This window comes from Lycium barbarum, chromosome 12 (genome assembly GCF_019175385.1).
Source record: "Lycium barbarum isolate Lr01 chromosome 12, ASM1917538v2, whole genome shotgun sequence".
In the NCBI taxonomy this organism is placed as follows: Eukaryota; Viridiplantae; Streptophyta; class Magnoliopsida; order Solanales; family Solanaceae; genus Lycium; species Lycium barbarum.
The window spans coordinates 98,296,314-98,314,213 of record NC_083348.1 but is presented as its reverse complement, the minus strand read 5'-3'; the positions used below and the strand labels follow the sequence as shown (position 1 = coordinate 98,314,213).

General features: G+C 32.9%; 1 protein-coding gene across 2 annotated transcripts; it reads right to left on the bottom strand.

Moving 5' to 3' along the window:
• Positions 1-4,025: 4,025 nt before the first annotated feature.
• LOC132624029 (transcription factor SPATULA) lies at positions 4,026-7,986 on the bottom strand. 2 transcript variants are annotated; one of them, XM_060338850.1, is made up of 8 exons: positions 6,866-7,986; positions 6,632-6,736; positions 6,407-6,472; positions 6,230-6,295; positions 4,973-5,284; positions 4,827-4,896; positions 4,587-4,737; positions 4,026-4,507 (listed from the first exon to the last, which is right to left on the bottom strand). In XM_060338850.1, exons 1-8 carry the CDS (start codon positions 7,223-7,225, stop codon positions 4,438-4,440), a joined length of 1,200 nt encoding a protein of 399 aa, XP_060194833.1. In that variant the 5' UTR covers positions 7,226-7,986; the 3' UTR covers positions 4,026-4,437. The 2 variants fall into 2 exon arrangements, with proteins under 2 accessions (XP_060194833.1, XP_060194834.1); XM_060338851.1 differs by having other exon boundaries at positions 4,026-4,495; positions 6,866-7,958.
• Positions 7,987-17,900: the final 9,914 nt, after the last annotated feature.

Below are 17,900 nucleotides of genomic sequence, written 5' to 3'. Positions count from 1 at the left end.
TTTAATGATATATAAAAGCTTATACGTAGTATTTTTAATTTTATCTAATTTTTATAATATTAGTATGAACTCATACAGCTTGCTTCAATTTATTTGAGATTAAGACGTAATATTTATTCTTATTATAAAGCTTATAATTTAGTTATACAAGTCTCTCGCACCGTACATTGAGTTTTCATTGTTTCTTTTCTTGCCCCCAATATAATAGTGTTTTTTTTTTGGAAAAAAAGGAAAACTAGATATCTTTGCCGAATGTAGACCTATCTTGTTTTTCCCATTCATCACAAAAAAGGAATGGAGGACTAGTGGGTATTAATTATTCTTCGATTACAAGGTTGCAATAGATCAACACCACTACTTTTCGTTTCTTTTTCTTTTGTATGTTCCTTGGCTAGTGCCAGCGTTGAGCAACAAGATTTTTATCTGTCCAAAATTAATAGCGAAATGAAATAAGACAAATTTAAGCACATTCTTCAATACTTAATCGATGACAATGAAGTAAGATGGTTAAAAACACTTCCTATTTGTTTTCTAAGATTATTTTTGTTTATGCCGTTTCTAATTTTTTGTTCTTGGCACAATGCTATTAAGAAAATTTTATAGTATTACATTGTCTCGAACCCATTTCTACCTTCCAAATTGACACGTTCAAAGTAGTTATTCCTGTTCTTCGTCAATCGACGTGATTCAAATTAAGTGATTAGACTAGAATTCTTCTTCCTACTGCTAAAAGTCAATCAACTTCAGTTTTCTTCGAAATTCCACCTTTCAGTCCATTCTTTATAGAATGAGAATGCAAATCAATTTTCTGCATTATACAGGGAAAAAAAAATGAAGAGGACCGTTCTAAGTGGGAATCACTTGAGTTCTGGTCTTTTGTTTGACTGACGCGCTTTAGTAAGGAGAATATTTGAACCAAACAACTTCCAAGCTTATTCGTATCCTCCTATATCAGAATTTTACTGTGGCGAAGTTTGATATACTTGGTTTCAATGTTCATTATTTACACGCCAAATAAGAAAGAAAGAACAAGGAAAAAAGGTGAATACACAGGCATTTTCGTTGAATGAACTTTCAAACACGGTAGACTGAAAAATGAGGTTAATTCTCCCTATGGTCACCCAAGTTTAAGAAAGGGTAATTTACATAAATAACTACCTTTTATGAGCTCCTAACAATATATAGCTATAAGTTTACAATTTACAAATCGTAGCTACCTTTGCAATTTCGGCTGTATTTATGTGTTTTTAAATACAGTTGTAAGGTTGATATCCGAAAATACAACTGAATACATCAAATACATGTGACATAAATCTGACCAAATACACTAAAATACAGTCCAATACAGTGAAATGTTAGGTTGTCATTCGAAATACAGCCCAATACATCAAATAAATATGATGTGAATGTGGTGCAACCACTTTGTTATACATGTATTTCGCTGTATTTAAAAACACGAAAATACAGTCGAAATTGCAATTTCTCAGGAAAAAAAATGTGGCCAGCGGGATTCAAACTTGGGCCCGCAAGAGCAAAGCACATGCCCAATGACCACTCCAGCTATAGCACCTCATGTATAGTAGCTACGAAATGTAAAATATAGCTACAGAATGTAATTATAGCAAAAGATAGTTATAATCCATAAATAGCTCTTAGAAGTAGTTATGACATGTAAATTTTCCTTTAAGAAATTTCCTATAAAAATCACTTTTATTTCGTTTAGGACAATAAAGTCACTCAACTATCACTATTTTTCTCAAAAAGTAATTAAACACTTCAAAATCATCCTTTCTCCTAGTTGGCATGTCATTATAATAGAGATATTTAACTCATCAAACTAATTTAATCAATTTATATTTTATACCCAATCAAATATGACCCTATTAAAAAGGGGAAAAGAAACAAACTAGCGTGTAATCTAAATGAATTTGAATTAAAAGATGAATTTTTTAAATCTATAGATAAATTTTAAAATTAAAGTTAAAATATTAAAAAAATTGAACATGAGTTATTTTAGAGTTTTAGTTTAATATATTGCTAGATATTAACATGACAAGTTGGAATTAAATCTTAACGAATTAAGAATATATTATATTTCATATAAGACTAATAATATAATATTTCAAAATAAAAAGTAAGAGTAATAATGTAATATTTTAAAATAAATATTATCGTAATGAAATTCTATACCTTTTTCATGAGAAATAAAAGATTTTGATAGTATGGAAATGGAAATACCAAAAATTACATATTACGTATTTAAGGATAAATAACTCAAAATACAAAGGAAAAATTTACACTAGCTTTATTTTTAGACAATCAATTAGATTTTTTAAAGTTAAAATAATATAAATATAATTTTTGTGTTATCTGAGTAATTTTACTTTAATGTAGAAAGAATATGTTTTTTAATGTGAAAAAAGATAGTATGCTATTTTAAAAAATTAAATTTAAATAGAAAGATTAAACTATTTGAATTTTAATTTAAATTGAAAGGTAATATATTTGAATTGAGATTAAAAAAATCTTGGATTTGAAAATGTGGCTTAATAAAAAGTATGGTTTGATTTCTTTGACGCTTTTTAACCGGGTCATATTTGATTAGATATAAAATATGAATTTGGTTAAATAGGTTTTGATGAGTTAAATATGCCTATTGTTAAAAAGGATGGGACTTGAATGACATAACATGTCAACTAGGAAAAAAAGAGACTTTTGCAGTTTTAGGTACTTTTTGAGGAAAATAGTAATAATTAAGTGACTTTATTGTCCTAAATGAAACAAAAATAATTTTTGTAGAAAATTCCCTAAACTTGGATGACCATATAGGGAATTAACTTCTTAAAAATGGTTTCATCAAATAAAACATTTTAAGCAAAGGTTTCATGATTATGACAAACACTCCAAAATGGAAGAAGCAAATTTGGATTTTGCATTAATCCAGAAGATCCTCAAATCAAAATCAATTTACATACTATTTTTCAAGATGTAGTAGCATGTGAAGTCTAAAAGCAATTAACCATTGTTGAGGGCATTTCCAACCTATTGCACCATTTTTTGCACCAAAAAAAAATATTTCTTTTATATTCTTCTCTCTTTTATATTATATTATTTTCTTTTACTTAAATTTTATTTTAAATTTCATAAAAAAAATCCTTTTTTTTCTTTTTCTTTTTTACATATCCATCCCATGTAATTCATAATCCTTTGTTATATAATCATTTAATATAAAATTATTTTATACCATAAAATTTTAAATAATATAAATCGTAAGCAAATATTATACGTTATATATATTAATGGATAATTCAAATAAAAGTGAAATCATTGATAAAATATAATTAAATAAATACTATTACATTAAGGTAGAATTTATTTTAATTTCTACATAAATATTCAACTTCCATGATTAGTACGTTGCTCCAATAAACTTACAATTTTATATAAAATAATATATATACAAAAATTAATTTATAAAACTTACACTCCAAAATTAAGATGTAAATTTAATATTATAAGATATTACATAAAAAATAATTAGGTATATTAGGAATCTAAAATTATAAATTAAAATTTATAACATGTTAAATTAAAAGTGTTATATAATAATAAAAAATTATTAATGAATAATAATGGTGCAAAAAATAATGCAAGGTTGGAGCTCCAAAACACCATTTTTTGCACCAAAATAGCATTTCGTGCAAAAAATGGTGCAAGGTTGGAAATGGCCTGATTGAAAGAAAACGTGACCTGTTCTTTTTGACAAACAGTAGCAATTGTTTAAATAAATTATCATAGCAATCTCCAATTTTCCTCTAATAAGAAAAGAAGAATCTATAATCTTTCAAGGAAGATGTGTATATATAAACCTATAGAAGTTATTGTTTCTTTGTGATTAGCCACTTTCGATTCATCCATTAACAAGATTATGAGCATGAAGCATGCAAGGGCGTACACTCTAACCTCCCAGACCCCACTAATGGGATTACACTGGGTATGCTGTTATTTTTGTAAACATGCGAGGATGGATCTTGAGTGTTGGTTACAGGCTCACGTGAACCCATTAACTTTACCGGTTCTTGTGTACATATGAAGAAATCTACTAAATATCTATAAATAAATTACTATAAATCCGCCCCTGGAAGCATGTCATACCAGCTTCAGATTAGTAGGACGAATATGAGTATTCAAGAAGCATATTCTATGCCTAGTAGTACTACTCTTGTTTCTTAAAAAGATTGAAAATAGTCCAATCTTTACATTTATATTCCAACTTCTCCGCATAATGATCTTACAAGAAGTCAGATGCGATTCAGTCAATACAATGGCTTTTGAACCCATAAGATAGCTTACATTAAACAATATCCTATGCCAGTAAGCAGCAAGATGGATGACATTTCTTCAACAAAATCCAGCAGGATGATGCAGGCTAAAATGTCAGAAGTTGCTGCTTTCGCTTTTGATAATGTCAACAGATGTACTTCTTCCGACGTGACTGACAATAGAACTAGGAAATTTAGGAATAGAAACAAAAAGTAATTCACTGTTATAATGGAAGCGCAATAGTGTTTAGTAAATTAACTTACCTATACAATAGTGGGGCAAGAAGTTGATCGCAATCCATATTGGTCTCGTTCCCAGCACCAAACTGATATTGAAGCAAGCAGGACTCTAGAGTGTTTCTCTTCAGGTTAGATTCATCAGTATCAAAGAGAACTGGGAATGCCACATTTGCTCCTATAAAACAGTGAATAGATAATGGTAAAGGGACCAGGATCTGAGGCAAAATTTGTCAAATAAGCAAGGATGTTAAGCAAATAATCTACCAATTGATGCAGATTCGGACGTTCGTTCATTCATTCCATATAGAGGTAAGCAATCTTCCCTCCAAATTTCCTTTACAAACAGAATGTGAATGTCAAATGGTTATAATTATTGATTTCTTTATCTGTAGGTCACATATTCAACTTACCTTGCTGGTAGATCTTAAGAGGTGGAAAGGATCAACGTGAATATTCATCGATGACTCTGGCTCAAAAGCATTTTCTGAATGGTTTACATTTGACATAGTTGCCACAGGTGTTAGCTTAGTATCTTTATACTTTTCAGCTGAACTGAAAATGGCATTTAACGACGCATCTTGGTTTACTTGGAAATTCCCAGCCACTTTAGCATTTGTGAATCCACTCCCCTTGCACAATCCCATTTTTTGCAGGGAGAGTTGATTTTGTTGTAGCACTCGTGGTAGGCCCAGAGGATACATGCCATTTCTCATTGTCAACATCTGAAAATTGAAGAACATTGCTATGCTACAAATCATATAACTTAATCGAATTAATTGGTGTCAAATGATAGCCGATCCAGAAAATATCCTGATTAGCAAAAAGAATTTTTGAAGACAAAGGTGATGGAGAACACATTAATAGTCATCCAAAACAGCATGCAGCCCGAGAACTGCGGAATGGCAGTGTATCCAGTTTCATTTTGACTACTCTTTCCATGGTCAGTTACCAAATTAATCCAATATGAATGTAACCAATTCCATTTTCTCTACTCTTTTCATAATCAGTTACCATTATCATAGAACAGGAAATTGGTTATTTAATTCAAAATTATCCACAAACATTTTCAAGCCAATGCGTCATTAATAACGCCAATGTCATTCCACACGCACCAGTTGTTAGAACTGATCATCCAATTAAGGAGAAAGAAGAGTCATCTGCCTACTGAACGATTGGAATAACACATTGCATTAGTTCATATTCAACATTGCAGAAAACGAAAGCCAACATTATTCAGTTGAAGGAAAATATAGGTATTTAATCAGGTCTCGATTAATGCTAGAATGGTCCTATGCTGAAACACAGGCATTGGTGGGGAAAGTTGTATCCAAACTAAAACAGTAAAATCAAGGTGTTCAATACTTCAGAACCAGAAGACATAGACAGGAAAGGGATGTTCATTTATCCTTACAACTACCTTTATTTCCAATTTCACAACACTTGGGCCAAATCAACATTTTTGGACTATATTATCTATCATTAATACTCAAGATTTTCATTAAAACACTATCTAATTTGCAAATTATTTATTAATAATACATTTTTCCTCGGAAAATATTTTTTATAGAAAATAACACCTTACCAAATACACTTAAAATCCATCCAGCTAGAATCTAACTCAAGTATAATAAATCATATGCAGCAAATTTCAAACAAAAGCAGCAGACCTGTACTTGGAGCTGAAGCTGCTTGAGGTACTCAATGGCTTCATCAAGCATTGAGGCCTTGTCGGTCTGTCCAAAAATCCATGACAAAATAATTAAATCACTATCCAATACACTGTTAAATCATTTTTTTTCTAGTTTCAAGAATCACTCAAAATTGCTAAACATGCAACCCCTCACCTTGTTTGAATTTGGAATAAGTTTTTGCAATGCTTTCATCTTTTCATTAATCCTGCTTCTTCTCCTCTGCCAAGCATATACCAAAAAACATCAGCGCTAAGCAGAGGTAGAGGCATATTCAAGATTTAAACTTGGTGAGTTCAACTTTTAAGACCCTTAGCACAGAACTTATTGAACTTCTGCAAGTAACCATAAAAAAAATGAACTTAACAAAACAGAAACAACCTTTTCAGACATATTGTGCACTTCAGCTGCTCTGCTTCTCTTGGAAGAGTTGCGAGATGGTGGTGGTTGTGCTGAAGCTTCCACCCCAAAGTCCTCTGTACCCCCCTACATAATGAATCACTGTTATCACGAAGAATAGGTAATATAACAGGGCCATATATAATAAAATAAACATCAAATTCGGAACTTAAAATTTACAAACTAATCAAAACAAAGTAGGAAGTGTAGAAATACCTCATCACTTTCACATTCATACTCATACTCATCTGGGTCGTTGTCCATGGTCCCAACAGATGAAGAAGAAACATTTGTTGCACTTGCAGGCATATTATAAGCCCCATACGAATTCAGCATGGAAGACAACTCGCCATTTGATATACCCATAGCATGTTGATTTTTAGGCATAAATTGAGGTAGTGATGAGGAATATTGCATTTCATTACCCTTCAATGCCATAAAATTAGATGAAGACGAAGATGAAGGACGGAGAATATGACGAAGAAAAACAGAAATATCATCAGGTTCAGGGTCAGGATCAGTCAAAGAAAAATGAGCACTGCTAGCATTGTGATAATACACATTGTTGTTAGCCATTTTAGTGTAGAGATGCAACAAAAAAGACAGTTTTTTTTATCACAGCATTGAGCAGAATAAGTTAGAAATAGAGGCAACTCCCAAAGGATTGCAACTTTTTATTGGGCAAAAGACTTGTCATGTTAATTTCTTTTATCTGCAAAAACCCACTAGCACACTCTTTTTATATGTGTCTACGAGTAAGTGACATTTTTGGGTATATGCCCCAAACGAGCGTGTATTTATTAGCCAACCATGCTGAGGTAACTTAACAGTAGAGACAGACATAGGTCATTGCATTAAATTGAATAAACCAATTGAATTAACGTCATAATTAGAGTATATACTTGTCTTATATACTATCCACCTACTGTATTAAACTACTGAAAGAGAACCAAAGTAGGGGTAACTAGCAAGTGATTTAGACTTTGACTGGTCTTCTTTTGTTTCTGAGAACTGAACCATTAGGGGGTTGGTAAATTGGAAAAACCAAAAGAAATAATTTGACAGAGGGCAGTTGGTTGATAGGAAAATTCTTAGTTGTGTACATTATTAACAGTGTCAGCCTGTCAGGTGAAGCCAACTTTCTGGTGCACGTGAGGCACAATAGTAGACATGCTCTTGAACTAGCTCAGTTCCAGAGACAGTATATACGCTCCACTTTTATCGAACTCTGCTCCATTTCAGTATCCATTTATGCTCTCTTTTTGACTTCTCTCTGTGTTTTCAAGAGTATTTTTACTCCACGATTGCTGCTTACCACTTCCGGTCCAAAACAAACACTCCCTCTGTCCCAACTTATGTTACAATGTTACATTTTTGTTTGTTGAGATTCAAATAATGTGAATTGTTATTAATATTTGAAAAATATTTTTCATTTTATAGGTATAGGAAAAAATTACAACTTATAGTATTTTCATACAATTTTTTAATATTTAAATTTATTTTCTAAAATAAGTTGGTCTAATTCAATTTTGCAACGAATAGAAGTCAAATTGATTCTTCCTAAGTGAAAAAATGCCGCACAAATTGAGATAGAGGGAATATTGTTTTAATAACATTAGTTAATAGCATTAATTATAAATATTACAACTCCGCTAGTGTGAGCTCGTTCACATTGTCAATCTCAAGCTCGAATTAAGGAGGAGGGTTGCTGAGGGTCAATCGAAAATTATCTCTCTACTCCATAAAGGTAGGGGTAAAGCTCCGTATATCTTACTCTCCTCAAACCTCACTTGTGCGATTACACTAGGTTTGTTGTTGATGTAGTTATAAATACTTCGGATCAACAACTGCGTCTCAGTCCACAACAAGTTAGACTCGGGTATATGAATATTATTTCAGTAAATTACTTTTTGTCTCTCCTCAAATTACCATTTATGTCTTTTAAATTTTTACTTCATTTATCAAAGCAACTATTATACAATATTTTTTAAAAAAAGTCCTTTTTTGTTTCATTAAAAATGATTTATTTTGGACCACATCAAATTGGCTACAAGAAGTATTAATTGCTTTTTTTTGTGTGTTCTTAATTGAAAGGAAGAAGCAAAGAGAAAGGCAACAGTGATACCATAGTTTTTACTTTTTAGCAAGGCCTGCACCCAACCAACTTCATTTCCTTCTTTCAATTGAAATTGCCTTGTAGTCGCAGGCTATGCATGTAGGTAGTTAATTGATGAAGAAAACGAACATTGACGTGCTTTTTCATACTTACCAATTCAATGAAATGTGAAAATTGACAGCAGAAATCATTTGATTCCTCAATTATATTGACTAGTCGCTTTCCAAAATAGAGTTGGCTAATCTAAGAGGGTAGTACTCTGTCTTCATTTGTTTTCTCTTGAATGAAAAAGAAGGAAAACGAATAGAATGTTACCCCCGTGTTTGGACGGTGGTTTCCTTTGGTTCATTAATGTATGATTTTTCTATGAAATTATGTTTGTTTTCGTTATTCTTAAAATTATGTGGTATACTGTTGTAAATTCATGGTTCATCGCATGGTTATATAACCATGAAATGTCCCAATTTTTATAATCGCGAATTTGATGATTTTTCCGTGGTTACGTATTTCATTTCTCCATTATATTCCACCCTCCACCATCCACCTCACCCTACCCTCGCCTCACCCTCCACCCCCCACTCACCCCTGCCCTACCACCCACCCCCACCTCCAACTACCCCACTCTTCTACCACCCACCCCCACCCACCCCAACCACCACCCACTACCTTTCACCACCGCGCAACCCCACCCCACAACCAATTACCCCCACCCTACCACCCACTACCCCACCCTCATCCCACAACCAACCACCTCACACCACCTACCCTTCCACCACTACCCTCACCACCACCCAACCCCATTCCCACAACCACTAACTCCCACCCTACACCCACTACCCCCACCCTCATCCCACAACCACCCACCTCACCACCCACCCCTCCACCACCTACTTATTTTTTAAATTTTTTATTTTATTCTTTACCTGAGTTTTATTAATATATATAAACTAATATCTAATTAAGAGTTAAGGATATTTTAGTAAACTTACAAGTTATTATACAGTACCATGCAACCAAACAATACAAATGTTATTAAACCACAACAAACGGTACAATCTATCCAAACATTATGTTCATTAATACAGTACAATACAATACAACACCATACTGTATCATACCATATTGTAGATTAATGAACTACAGGAAACAACCATCCAAACAGAGAGTTAGCTACCTAAGTACAATATAATACTATAATCCGTGTTTATTTAAGAAAAAAATTCTGTATAAGAAATTTTTTAAAAAAGGCATAGATCAGCGGATCGGAGATTTGAAACTTTCGCTATCAGTGGCTGAACGTCACCTTAACCTAAACAGACCATTGAAATAGTGCATGTCTCTGCTTTAAAAAAAAAAAACAGAAAAAAGGGGTTTCTCAAGGATTCTTGTTTGGTATCGGTTTGGGACTGAAAAATTCAAATTCGCCCTGATAAATCAACTTCGAGGATAAAATTATCCGATAAAGACGATTTCATTTTTAAGACTAGAAAATGAAGGCATTTGACTCCAACTACAATCTTTGGTGGTAAAAGTACTACTGTCTCTTTACATATATTTTCAAGTGGCGGATCTAGTAAGGGCCAAGGGTTCATCCGAACCCCCTTAGGCGAAAAATTACACTATATATATAAGGTGAAAATTATTTTTTATGCATATATAATAGACGTTGAACCTCCTTGACTTATTTGTTTGTCTACTACTTTATATTTTTTAACCCCATTATTTAAAATTCTGGTTCCGCCATTGATATTCCCCCTTCGTCTCAATTTATGTGATATAGTTTGATTGGAGACGGGTTTTACAAAAGAAATGATGACTTTTGAAATTTGTGATCTAAATTAAGCCACAAATATTGATGTGGATATCAATAATTTCATTAAGGATATAAGAAGTTTTAAGTTAAATTATTTTTAAATATAGAAATGTATCATTCATTTTGGAATAGATAAAAAAGGAAAACGTATTGCATACAAATTGGGACAGAGTGTGTGTGTATTAGGAGTAGTTATATGAATCGTTAATCTAAAGAATAATTTTTCATAGTATTAGGTTATCAAATACTAATATTCATAATAAGAGCCCGTTTGGATTGGCTTATAAGTTGCTGAAAACAGCTTATAAGCTGTCTTCAGTTTTTTTGAGTATTTGACTGGTCAGCTTAAAGTCATTTTATGCTTAAAATAAGCCCAAAAAATAATTGGACCCGTTTGACTTAGCTTATCTAAAACAGCTTATAAGCTGTATAAGCCAAAAAAAAAAAAAGTTAGGCTACCCCAACTTATTTTGTTTTGGCTTATAAGCTGCTTTTTTTAAGCCCATCCAAACAGGCTCTAAGTAGTGTAATTTTATAAGTGGTGTCTGAGAAGGATAGAATGTACGCAAACCGTACTTCTACTTTTAATATAATTAAAAAAAAGTAAGTTTCTTTAAATATGAGATTTAGTAGCTGTTTGGACATGCGGTTTGAAATCATGAGATGAAACCAGCATTTGAACATGCATTTCATCTCATGGTTTCAAATCATGGCTTGAAATCCCAAATCATCCAAAAAGGCATAATTTGGGGTTTGAAACCATGGTTTCAAAAATTTTAAATATAAAACTTGACCCATAAGTTTATATTTTATAAAAAAAAGACTCATAAATTGGTAAATATTTTTAACAATTACTCTCACAAACCATTTACCAACCTCATTAACTTCCACTAATCTTTATTTATGTCACCATGTGGGAGGATTATATTAAAGAGTAGTTACATTAATATTCATGTTAAATTTTCATTTTTATTGAATTAAAGTTTGATCAATTGATATTATATTTTTTAAATTTTCATTTTTATTGAACTAAAGTTTGATAAATTGATGTTGTATTTTTTAGAAAAGCCTTCTAGTAGTGTATTCATTTTGTTATGAACTATAACTTGCTCATTTGATACGATTGTATAAAAATTAAGAATGTTTTGATAGTTTTCACAACTTGTGAATTTTTATGTCTATAAAAAAAAATACAATTTAAAATATTAAAATTACACGTCTAAAAATAATTTCAAACCATCATTTAAAATCATGTCTAAACGGCTCTTTATATTCTTGAATGTATCAATTACTGCAAATCAATTACCTAGTAGTGTTAAAAAAAAGTTATACACTCGTCGGTGCACCCAACTTAAACCATACTATACCAATACTACTTTTAAGTAGCTTTCGTCCAATAAAAACGTGGCTATATCCAATTGGATCAGAAGATCACGTATCCAAAAGTAGACATCTAGTCTACATGCAGGACCACTGGAAGTATGAAAAGTAAGCCATCATCAACCGTCACTCATCCTATTTCCGCACACGCCAAGCAAATAGCCTGTTCGTGATTTCCCGAGGCTTTTCAATAGGTGACGTGTCGAAGTGTTAACGTTTATGATCAGTGCAAATAGAGATGCGTGCCAAAGGGACCACGCTATCAGAAAAACTAGACTGCTGTACCTGCACTACTACTACTTATTATTCACAAAGTCAATAATGATCTCAACTCTTACACTCTGACATTGACTCTATCAATATTCTGGTCCCAGATTGAGAAAGCGAGGAAAGTAGGAGCTCATATTTGAAAAAGTGAACAAAAACGCATGGGAAATTAAGCATTCTTATATTGGCTAGCTAGGCTAATTTTTGCTCACTATTACTCCTTTTATTAAATTTAATTTATGTTTGCACTATTTTTTTGAGATTCAAATTTATGTAAATTTTTAGGGATTATTATAGAAAATACATGTAAGTTATAACGAAATTGTTTGCTATCCCTGTATCAAATTATATATTGGAAAAATAAAAGAATATTAAAAAGAGTTTAGTTTCAAGCCCACGGAAAATTGTGTTTGCTTAAGAAATTTAATCCCGCAATAATAGCTCGAGGTTTGGATTAATTCCTCCTATAATAGAACGAAATTCTATTCTGGAATGCTGAAAATCGAAATTACAGAACTTCAACGAACTCAACAAACGGCAGTAGATCACTCGACACTTACTTGCAAGATTACTTATGGGATTAGAACTTCAGCAAACTCAACAATGCAAGATTAGTAATGCAGGGATTAGTTGTGTTGAGATTAGTTATGCTGAGATTACTTTTTATCCATTGTTTGGTGTAATGTATCAAAATAACATGCATTGCATAATTTGTAAAAAACTTATTTATTTACAAAAATTCTCTCCACATTCTTAGCTTTGAGTGGCTTCAAGGGTAATTTTGTCTTTTTAATGACGGAAAAACATGATTTGAATCAAAATCAGTAAACCCTTCACTGTCACAGAAGACAGCAACAAGTAACGAACTAATATTGATCCTCATAATGGCCGCTCTAAAAAATCGCAGCATGTTTCGAAGTTTAAAATTGTAATATATTTTTAATTATTAGCCTTAATATAATAATTATTTGCTTAAAGCCAGGGGCGGAGCCAGCCCTTCGGGTGGGGGTTCGGCCGAACTCAGTAGCTTTTGTCCAAACCATATATTTGTATTAAAAAATTTGTCAAATATGTACAAATTATTAATTAAGAACCCAGTAGCTTTTGTCCGAACCATATATTTGTATTAAAAATTTTGTCAAATATGTACAAATTATTAATTAAGAACCCAGTAACTTTAAAGAATTAGAACCCCGAACCCACAAGCTTCGAATCCTGGCTCCGCCTCTGCTTAAAGCTAAAGGAATAAGGGACGAGAAACTTTCGGAAAGACTAAACAAATACCAATAAAAAAACGTTGCCAGAATCGCAAATTATTTTCAAGATCTTACATCCCGATATCAATATGCGTTTACGAATATAATATTAACATAACCAGTTAAATTTCACAATGTGGGATTTGGGGAAGGTAAATTGTACGCAGACCTTAGTCCTCCCTCGGAAAGTAGAAAAGTTGTTTCCGAAAGATCCTTAGCTCAAGAGAAAACATGGCGAGACAAACTGTTCAAAGCAGTATGAAAATGAAACTAACAGAAGCGAAACAATTTGAAAGGAAAGCGCAGTAGCTACCACATATAAATAAAATAACTGAATAAACAACAGATAGTTGTAGGAATATATATTGTATGTAAGAATCAACAAATTGGTTGATTAGGAGCTAAGTTATTCATGTATTAAATCTTGCATAAGTACCATGGTTGCTAACATTCTTTTACTATGTATAAAATTAAATGTTGCAATAAAAAAACTATATACAAAAATTAAATGTACATACAAGTAAAATATTAGACATTATGAAGTCGGAATATGGCAAATATCTCTTCTGTAATATACAAATTAATTTTAAAAAGATTATCACTACATTCCAACTAAAAATTTTGCACGCCGAGAAATAATTTTATGGATGATCGAAGCGTAAAATTTTAATTGTAGTGTTCAAATTGTCAATGCAATTCCATTACAGAGAGGGCAAATGTTCTTCTCCTCCATGAGCCATCGACGGATGCAATCAAAGTGGAAGCTATGGCGACAGTCAACGCTTCCAATGAGCTGTCCATCAGAAAAATCTTCCTGCAGAACCGAATAAGTATCTTCCAGTAAGGCAATTTAACTTATATGGCTAAACTTTGAGCAAGAGACAGCCAAATGAAAATAATCCCTTACCAAACAAATACAACATGTGTCAATGTCATTTACCAATCTTTCAGTCGACTCATACTTGATGCACTTCATTCGTGCAACAATGACTTGCTCACTCAATCCTCGACTGACATGTCCGACTTGGGCTTGCAAGGCCAACAAACCCTAAATCCAGACCAGAACTTGTGAGGAAAAATATTCCATGAAAAGCGTAATAAAATTGGAATAAGAAGATTTTCATACTATTTTTCTCCTTGTTTATCCCATTATTACCTCAATAGGTCATGTTGTCCACGTCACCATATAAAGCCGGAGGTATAGCATTTTGTGCCTGAAATGTAAAATACAACTTGTTAAAACCTTCGAGCAAGTAACTGCTTCGGATCCAAATATTAATTGTGATTCAATCAGAACATGCGTAGTTTGCTTGTCAAAGAAAAATCAACTAGCCATGGATATTTTACAGAATACAGCAATCATTATCATTTAGAGATCTTATGTCAACTGATAAATTCCTGCATTTCATACACATAATGACGCTTGCTCATGGTGGCCGCTTGGATAATTTACAAACTGCAACAATCATTATTATTTAGAGATCTCATGTCAAGTGATAAACGCATTTCATACACATAATGACTAGCTTGCTCGTGGTGGCAGCTGGGAAGCAATTTTAGTAACTTTTTAAACTCCGATTTAGTCAACTAAGATTAACCAGTACAATACTCAGAGCATCTAAAGTGTCTGTAATGTCTGAAAAACTTTCATCATGTGAACCCATTTGAGCATCACAGAATAAAAATATTCTAAATCTGAAGGACTCAAAAACTTATGCTCTTTCCTATGAATTGCGCTTAGTTTCTCTTTACTGTTTGAGAAGCCAGTTTCAAGGATTGTCGCAGAAAACAAACCTACGCCAGGGCTTTCAAGGAAGATGCAAATTCTCATTAGGTTATCAAGTAATATGACTTACCTTTTGTTCCTCTATTAAAAAAAATTGAACAAAATAAAGGTTACATTACTTTTTCTTCCCATAATAGCTTATGTAGTTTCTCAAGTGGTCAATTGATTTGGAAGAATAGCCTTATGAATGCATGCATATAACACAGCAGCGAATAATAATGAAACTAATCATTCTTATCAGTTATCAAATTTTCTTCCCAACTTTCCACCCATAAAAGAATCAAAAGAAAACTGCACAGACAATACCTCTAATATTTGGAGCGCTACTGAGCATAAATGAGTATGTCAATCCATATGCATGTCTACGTTGATTAAATGTGGGTTGATAAAAAAGATGCTCATTGGAGGCTTTTGAGAATATGAACAGTGGGCCATGCAGACTTCTTATAGACAGCTAGCAACCAATCTATATTTATAAAGGAGGGCAAAAAAATGCTGACATGGCAGCTGTCTTAGTTCAGGAAATGTATGATCTAATTTCTCAACTTTTTGACTTTTCCTCTCGTTTTAATACAATAATAAATTTATCAAATCCAAGTAATTAAGGTATACTGTAGTTCAAGGCATACTAATTTTAAATTAAAATTGAAATGATGTGTCTCTTAAAGATGGCTAATCTGAACGCCTCGTATTGTATATTTTGCCTTTCCACTACATCAGTTACGAAGAATTGGGATATCTAACAAGGAACTTGGTGAGACTCTTTTTTACTTTTTTCAGACAGTTACAGTCCTTGAACCTCTTATTATTATTATTATTATTATTATTATTATTATTCTTTGTTCCTTTTCTTAATACTTGTATATAGGGCTGTGCATAGTTTGGATAAATCCGAAGTCCAAACCAAAATCTCCACTTTTACTATCTCAAAACACCCATCATTGAAAGATGAGAGTATACAACATCTAATCATCGAAAAAATAAGCGCATCCAAGGTCAAAAGTATAATTGCATTCAAAAACATTAAAATCGTATTTATAGCGCGATTAAGTCTAAGCTAGTTACTAAATCAAGTATAACCGTATAACTATGAGAAAGCATATATGATGATTGCTATAAATTTATAATTAAAAAGGAAAGAAAGCTAAATAAAAGAGAAGGCGAAGAAAACTAACCATATGAGAATTATAAGGATGCAGTGGTGTAAGACCAGGTCCATGGTCCACTCCCGCGAATCTTGGGGGGTGATTCATAGGGAAGTTGGCTTGTTGAACTGCAAAATTGGTGTTTACCATATTCTCTCTTGTAACTATTCTCTCAGCTCCAGGAACAAGACTAATATGTGGAAACTGATAAGTAGGTACAAACGGCAGGCTATGTTGATGGGGAATTACCTCATACACAATTGTTTCATTCACAGGATACATAAATGGAGCCTGCAAATAGATTGAACTATAAGTCCAATTCCATAGAAACTGCAGCCAGGATACAGTGAAACTGGAAGCATGCATGGTCGGTAAGACAGGAGCCAATGTGTTTGTTAGAAATTCTGCTGGAGTCCAGTAGGAAAAAGGATTTCTTGGAATAATGGAAGCATGGTATGTTTGACTAACATGTGAAAACTGATAAGTAGGTACAAACGGCAGGCTACGATGATGGGAAATTACCTCATACCCAATTGTTTGACTAGCATGTGGAAACTGATAAGTAGGTACAAAAGGCAGGCTATGTTGATGGGGAATTACCTCATACCCAATTGTTTCATTCACAGGATACATAAATGGAACCTGAAAAGAGATTGAACTATAAGCCCAATTCAATGGAAACTGCTGCCACGGTACAGAGAAAGTGGGATCATGCATGATCGGCAAGAGAGGAGCATTGGTATTTGTCAAATCGGGTCGACCTAGGCTTCCACCGTTCACGTAGTTTCCAGTGGGTAAATAAGAATTGCATGTACCACACTGCATTATAGTTGATTTTCTTTCCTTCTAAAAGCTTTGTAATTTAATTAAGCCCAAAAAATTATCAGAGTGCTCCCTGGACCTGAAATCACAATGATGTCAATCTATATATTAGTGATTACCTACGTACATCATTCACATGCAACACATACTATAATGAAAATTCCCTTCCAAGTAATCAACGACCCTCTTCTGTTTCTTTCACACCAACTTGAAGGAAAGACATAAAAAATAAAGTGCCATATACCAAAAACAAGCAGGCAGCTAAATTTTTTAATGGAAGTAACTTTCAAGTGCTCCGCGGGCCGACAATCACATACAATGACATCAATCTATATATTACTTCATTAGGTATATATGTAATTTACATGCAGCACGCCAGTATAATGAAGAATACGTTCCAAGTAATCAACCAACGACCCCTTCCTTTTCCTTTACACACACATACGAAACACCTATAAAGTATGCAAAACCAATAAGGGGACATACAACCACATATTTTTAGAAAGAATATCGGAAGTAACTTTAACCAAAATCCATCCAACTCTGCAAAAGATGTTCCCATTCCCTGGGAGATCAGTGGAAAGCACAAAAGGGAATCTCAGTGTAAGTTATTGACAGACTCAGCTTATGAAGTTCAAACCGATGACTAGGAGCTGTAAGAGCCAT

Excerpts from the sequence above, each read along its gene's own strand:
- LOC132624029 (XM_060338850.1), bottom strand. The coding sequence starts at position 7,225 with ATGGCTAACAACAATGTGTATTATCACAATGCTAGCAGTGCTCATTTT. Across the intron at positions 6,473-6,631 it reads TGCACAATATGTCTGAAAAG|AGGAGAAGAAGCAGGATTAA; the intron begins GTTGTTTCTGTT and ends TATGCTTGGCAG. Across the intron at positions 4,897-4,972 it reads TCTTAAGATCTACCAGCAAG|GAAATTTGGAGGGAAGATTG; the intron begins GTAAGTTGAATA and ends CTGTTTGTAAAG.